The 7,338-nt window shown below is 42.0% G+C and overlaps 1 protein-coding gene across 1 annotated transcript in view; it reads right to left on the minus strand.

Moving 5' to 3' along the window:
- Positions 1-3,002, minus strand: part of atp1a3a (ATPase Na+/K+ transporting subunit alpha 3a) — a 75,811-nt gene extending 72,809 nt beyond the window's left edge. The window contains exons 1-3 of the mRNA XM_062047400.1: positions 2,857-3,002; positions 1,538-1,651; positions 1,246-1,349 (exon numbers count right to left, since the gene is read on the minus strand). Of these exons, the coding sequence (XP_061903384.1) occupies positions 1,246-1,251 (6 nt within the window). The 5' untranslated portion in view covers positions 1,252-1,349; positions 1,538-1,651; positions 2,857-3,002. The remainder of the gene's footprint in view (positions 1-1,245; positions 1,350-1,537; positions 1,652-2,856) is intronic.
- Positions 3,003-7,338: the final 4,336 nt, after the last annotated feature.

Below are 7,338 nucleotides of genomic sequence, written 5' to 3' on the forward strand. Positions count from 1 at the left end.
GTATGCATATATCTTAAAAAAAAGAAGGCTTTTTTAAAAAGAAGGGTTTTTAAGCCTTTTTTAAAAGCATCCACAGTCTGTGGTGCCCTTAGGTGGTCAGGGAGAGCGTTCCTCAGACTGGGAGCGGCGGAGCAGAAAGCCCGGTCTCCCATTGTTCGTAGCATTGTCCTGGGAGGTTGGAGGAGGTTAAAGCCTAAAGCCAATTTGTTACGTATGTACGTAACTACGTCATTACCTACGAGAAGACGTTGGCACCCTCTAGGCATCGGTGTAAACGTTGCAAACAGACCCTTTAAGGTTAAAAAAAAAAATCGATATATATATTTATTGGTTTTGAAACGTAAAAATATGGTTCCCTCCGGGTACTCCGGCTTCCTCCCACCTCCAAAGACATGCACCTGGGGATAGGTTGAATTGAATTGAATTATATTTATATAGCGCTTTTCTCTCGTGACTCAAAGCGCTTTTACATAGTGAAACCCAATATCTAAGTTACATTTAAACCTGTGTGGGTGGCACTGGGAGCAGGTGGGTAAAGTGTCTTGCCCAAGGACACAACGGCAGTGACTAAGATGGCGGAAGTGGGGATCGAACCTGGAACCCTCAAGTTGCTGGCACGGCCACTCTACCAACCGAGCTATACCATTGATATAAATTGGCCCTAGTGAATGAACAGGAGTGTGAATGTTTTGGCGACTTGTCCAGGGTGTACCCCGCCTTCCGCCCGCCCGAATGCAGCTGAGATAGGCTCCAGCACCCCCCGCCACCCCGATAGGGACAAGCGGTAGGAAATGGATGGATGGGAATGGATGGGCCCCCAACTGCTTTGATTTTTCAGTGTACGGCTCTTAGTGGAAAAAGTTTGGACACCCCTGGTATACTCAAATGCTGATCCTTTCTCCCACCACATTCATATATTCCTGTAACTGTGATTGCTATATTATCATTTCTGTTATCAGTATCGGTATTTGACTAAGGAGGGGGTCTGCACACATGTAACGCGTTACTCCAGAATGAATGCCGCGTTTTGACTGACAAAATCGGACGCAAACGAGGTCGTCGCATCCCCCCTGCGTTCATTACAATTGGCAAATAATGTCTTTTAACAAACAAACAAAAAAAAGTAGGGCATTTTGGTATCGGCACATGAAAAGACGCTGGATCGGTCGTGTCACGTTCAATGTCGTCAATTTCACGCTAACTTAAGCTAACATTGAGGACAACTAGTGGAGGTTGGTTTCTTACCCCCATGTCGACTCTCCTGGGATGAGTGCTCGCTTGTCCCGGGCTCGGTTCGAGCAGCTAGACTGGTCGTTAGGCGGAGTCTGATCCAAAAAGCTCGCCGGGTGCTGACAAGAGAAGAAAAAAAATGTCTCCCGTCACTTGACAGCCCTAATGAGAGGCAACTATTTAATTACAGTCTACTAAAATAGAAAGGGGCTGGTCCTAAAATCATAAATATGTGCTTTAATAGCAACGGCGTTAGTGAATAAAAATGTAAGATTAGACTCTTTAAGGAGGGTTCTGGTCCACAAACCTTTCCTTTGAAAGAGCGATTGATGCCGCTGGAAAGTAGAGCCGGTCTGATGCTCGCTTGCTCCTCGGATGCGGTGTACGTCCGCGGCACACAACACTGACTGTCCCTTTGATGCTACTCCGAGGAAGAAAACAGAGCCGGGGAAAACCCCACAAAAGGGTTAAAAAAATTTTTAAAATCCTGCATGATTTTCATCCTACAAGTCTGTCTTTATTATGGACTTTTTGTTAAAAAAAAAAAAAGGAAAAAAAAAAGGCTTCTACAGCTGTAAAATATAGATTATTTTAAAGCTACTTAATGTACAAGGTATATTGTGGTAATGTCAATTCAACCATTCAATGAAATTTAAAAAGCTATTCATGATTAATTACTTTTTGTTTTAACTCTTACTAGTGATGTGTGGATCAACACTAAAGCATCGCTCTAATATCGATTCTTAAATCAAAATATCGGTACCTTTGATACTTTAGTTATTTGAAATAATGTTTAGTTTAGTTCATTATTTCTTCGGTCAATGGTCAACAAAATAAACAAACAGTTTTACATAAACAAACAGTTGTACATTCATACATTGAAAATGTTGCAGACCGAAAGGGTTTAGGCTGAAGTTGAACACTTATTGCGCCTAACCCTATAAACAATGTCAAATACAAGATGAGCTTCCAAAAATTATGAAATTTCCTTTTCACAACATATTATAAATACACCTTGTACACAACATAAACACTGTTCAATTATATACACAGTAAAGACATGTGAAATATCCTTGTACACATGAAAACATTTGTACCAATTATATACTATATACAAACAATTATACTTCATTATTATTTATATCCCACATTTAGTTTGTAATTAACATTGATCATAGTATTAACTACTGTGTTGATTCAAGAGTGATATATTTTTTCAAGACATTGGTCTTAAAGTTTTTTTTAAACATGTGAATAGAACTGAAACATTTTAAGGAATCATCCAAGCTGTTCCACAGATGAACCCCCGACAGAAACACATCTACTTTTTAAGCTCGTTTTTATGTTTGCTTTCTGAAAGACAGCTGAACCTCTGAGGTCATTTGAAATAATGTATGTCATAGTCACAGTGTAAAGTAACTAAATCCGTGAAATATTGTCTAAAAGAAAGGGGAATTGGTGGGAACTACTTTTTCTTCCACCAAGGTAAATACAAAACCCAAAACCAGTGAAGTTGGCACGTTGTGTAAATCATAAATAAAAACAGAATACAATGATTTGCAAATCCTTTTCAACCTATATTCAATTGAATACACTGCAAAGTGTCAAGTAAAGGTGGTGACGAACCCCAAGATGCAGAAATGGCAGGCTTGGTGCAGGAAAACATGATTTAATGTCCAAAATTCAGGAAAAACACAAACCAAGAACCAGCAAACAGGAAACGAGGAACTAGAAGACAGCAAGCTGCAAACAGCATACAGCTTACAGGTAGTAATACGAGGCAGGTCTAAATAGTGGCCTGATTGGCAACCGCCACCAGGTGTGCCAGACTGCCACTCAGGGACAGGTGAGGGAAAACAGCGCTCAGGGAGACGAGCAGGAAACTGAACCAAAATAAGAGCGCTGACAGGAAATAAAACACAAACACAGAGGAAAAACTAAAACATAACCAAACTGTCAGTGACAAGCCCGACACAAAGACAAGATACTTAACGTTCGAACTGGTAAACTTTGTTATTTTTTGCAAATATTAGCTCATTTGGAATTTAATGCCTGCAACATGTTTAAAAAAAGCTGGCACAAGTGGCAAAAAAGACTGAGAAAGTTGAGGAATGCCCATCAAACACTTATTTGGAACATCCCACAGGTGAACATGCTAATTGGGAACAGGTGGGTGCCATGATTGGGTGTAAAAGCAGCTTCCATGAAATGCTCATTCACAAACAAGGATGGGGCGAGTGTCACCATTTTGTGAACAAATGCGTGAGCAAATTGTCGAACAGTTTAAGAACAACATTTCTCAATGAGCTATTGCAAGGAATTTAGGGATTTCACCATCTACGGTCTGTAATATCATCAAAATGTTCAGAGAATCTGGAGAAATCACTGCACGTAAGCGGTAAGGCCAAAGAAATCGATCCCTCAGGCAATACTGCATTAAAAAGTGACATCAGTGTGTAAAGGATATCATCACATGGCCTCAGGAACACTTCAGAAAACCACTGTCAGTAACTACAGTTTGTCGCTACATCTGTAAGTGCAAGTTAAAACTCTACTATGCAAAGCCATAGCCATTTATCAACAACACCCAGAAACGCCGACGGCTTTGCTGGGCCCGAGCTCATCTAAGATGGACTCTTGCAACGTGGAAAAGTGTTCTGTGGTCTGACGAGTCCACGTTTCAAATTGTTTTTGGAAACTGTGGATGTTGTGTCCTCCGGACCAAAGAGGAAGAGAACCATCCGGATTGTTATAGGCGCAAAGTTGAAAAGCCAGCATCTGTGATGGTATGGGGGTGTATTAGTGCCCAAGACATGGGTAACTTACACATCTATGAAGGCGCCATTAATGCTGAAAGGTACATACAGGTTTTGGAGCAACATATGTTGCCATCCAAGCAACATTATCATGGACGCCCCTGCTTATTTCAGCAAGACGATGCCAAGCCACGTGTTACAACAGTGTGGCTTCATAGTAAAAGAGTGCGGGTACTAGACTGGCCTGCCTGTAGTCCAGACCTGTCTCCCATTGAAAATGCGTGCCGCATTATGAAGCCTAAAATACCACAACGGAGACCCCCGGACTGTTGAACAACTTAAGCTGTACATCAAGCAAGAATTGGAAATAATTCCACCTGAAAAGATAAAAAAATTGGTTTCCTCAGTTCCTAAATGTTTACTGAGTGTTGTTAAAAGGAAAGGCCATGTAACACAGTGGTAAAAATGCCTCTGTGACAACTTTTTTGCAATGTGTTGCTGCCATTAAAGGCCTACTGAAAGCCACTACTACCGACCACGCAGTCTGATAGTTTATATATCAATGATGAAATCTTAACATTGCAACACATGCTAACGGCCGGGTTAACTTATAAAGTGACATTTTAAAATTCCCGGGAAATATCCGGCTGAAACATCGCGGTATGATGACGTATGCGCGTGACGAAGTCTGAGTAACGGAAGTTATGGTACCCCGTAGAATCCTATACAAAAAGCTCTGTTTTCATTTCATAATTCCACAGTATTCTGGACATCTTTTGCAATTTTTTTAATGAACAATGAAGGCTGCAAAGAAGACAGTTGTAGGTGGGATCAGTGTATTAGCAGCGGACTACAGCAACACAACCAGGAGGACTTTGTTGGAGCGCTAGCCGCGCTAGCCGCGCTAGCCGCGCTAGCCGCGCTAGCCGCGCTAGCCGCCGACCTCACCTTGACTTCCTACGTCTCCGGGCTGCCAAACGCATCGGGTGAAGTCCTTCGTCCTTCTGCCGATCGCTGGAACGCAGGTGAGCACGGGTGTTGATGAGCAAATGAGGGCTGGCTGGCGTAGGTGGAGAGCTAATGTTTTTAGCATAGCTCTGTGCAGTCCGGTTGCTAAGTTAGCTTCAATGGCGTCGTTAGCACAGCATTGTTAACCTTCGCCAGCCTGGAAAGCATTAACCGTGTATTTACATGTCCACGGTTTAATGGTATTGTTGATTTTCTATCTATCCTTCCAGTCAGGGGTTTATTTCTTTTGTTTCTATATGCAGTTAAAGCAAGATGCTATCACGTTAGCTCGTAGCTAAAGCATTTCGCCGATGTATTGTCGTGGAGATAAAAGGCACTGAATGTCCATTTTGCGTTCTCGACTCTCATTTTCAAGAAGATATAGTATCCGAGGTGGTTTAAAATACAAACCTGTGATCTACAATAGAAAAAGGAGAGTGTGGAATCCAATGAGCCAGCTTGTACCTAAGTTACGGTCAGAGCGAAAAAAGATACGTCCATCGCTGCCTCTCAAGTCATTCACTGTAACGTTCCTCATCTACGAATCTTTCATCCTCGCTCAAATTAATGGGGTAATCATCACTTTCTCGGTCCGAATCTCTCTCGCTCCATTGTAAACAATGGGGAATTGTGAGGAATCCTAGCTCCTGTGACGTCACGCTACTTCCGGTACAGGCAAGGCTTTTTTTTATCAGCGAGCAAAAGTTGCGAACTTTATCGTCGATTTTCTCTACTAAATCCTTTCAGCAAAAATATGGCAATATCGCGAAATGATCAAGTATGACACATAGAATGGATCTGCTATTCCCGTTTAAATTTTAAAAAAATCATTTCAGTAGGCCTTTAATTCTAAGTTAATGATTATTTGCAAAAAAAAAATTAGTTCCTCAGTTCGAACATTAAATATCTTGTCTTTGCAGTCTATTCAATTGAATATTAGTTGAAAAGGATTTGCAAATCATTGTATTCTGTTTTTATTTACCATTTAAACAACATGCAAACTTAACCTGTTTTGGGTTTTGTAATAACAATAATTTAATTTGTTGAAAGGACTAGTTGGTACAATCCCTGGGGACTCTGCATGGCAGGGGCGTCCTCCTCCCTGAGCCAGGCTTGCACCTGACCGCATACCTAAGTGAGGCTAGGTGACACTGCTGGGAGGCTTTTCCACCATTGGGACACATCTTCAGTTGTGTGCCCCAGCGTCACGGGGTGTTTCGGCCCGGCTTACCACAAGACACCCTCTGCTGAGGAAGGGCCCACCACAGGGTGATCAAATCCCTGGGTGTGTGCGTCCCGTTAGGTGTTAGCCTTAGCAGCCCAGCTGGTGTCACTCCTCCTCAACCACAACCAATGGCTCGTCCTCTCTGCTGTGTTGGCCAGCTCTTTAATGGCCACAATATCCTTACACTGACACAACATACAGAGATAAGATTCACATTCAGTGCAAAATAACACCATCATTTGTTTCACACTGTGATTTCATATTGTTTTAAGATGATTCCCCAAGAGTAGCAACACTAGAAATACTATTTTGATGTTTCCAGACTTATTAGGTATATTTACACAAAGTATCGGTATCGAATCGATATTGCCGATACCAGCCTGAATTTTACTCGGTATCAGATTGGAATGACAATCAGTAGTATCGCACATCACTAACATTTACCATGCAACCACTTTCTACTGACACAATTTTGTATACTATGTCTAAAAAGAAAGTAGACACTAAGGAGACAAGGAAGCAGACAGTTAATCGAGCTTAAGCCCATTTTCACGACTAATAATAAAAAGGGGAGAGGGGATGACGGAAAAAATGATGACCCTATGATGGTCTTATGCGGCCTAACTGGAGATACACAAGCTTTTTTTGGTATGCAGCACCTGCTGAGGAGGATTGAACAATCACGCAGTCACACTGGACTATGCACAAATTAATGAAGACAAAACACACCTTATGCAACACAACGTGTGTGTGTGTGTGTGTGTGTGTGTGTGTGTGTGTGTGTGTGTGTGTGTGTGTGTGTGTGTGTGTGTGGTGGTGGTAGGGAGGGGAGGGGGATCAATACCGCTCTCCATCCTAATTTGAGCATGGCCTGATTTCTAGTCTCTCCCGTCATTGCTGCAGCTGCTCCACCATCAGTGACAAACAAAGAAGACAAGTGCTGATGGAAAAACCTGGAATTGATGCAATAAAGCACAATGTTACACAACCATAAATACATTTGGACGGCCACCGATATAAAGTTAAATGGCGGTATGTATCGTAACGCTGCTTCTGAACTGAGCTTGTACCAACGGGTCTGCCAGAGAATAAAAACAGCAGGATGGATCAGTGTTGCCA

Source organism: Entelurus aequoreus, linkage group LG05 (assembly GCF_033978785.1).
Source record: "Entelurus aequoreus isolate RoL-2023_Sb linkage group LG05, RoL_Eaeq_v1.1, whole genome shotgun sequence".
In the NCBI taxonomy this organism is placed as follows: Eukaryota; Metazoa; Chordata; class Actinopteri; order Syngnathiformes; family Syngnathidae; genus Entelurus; species Entelurus aequoreus.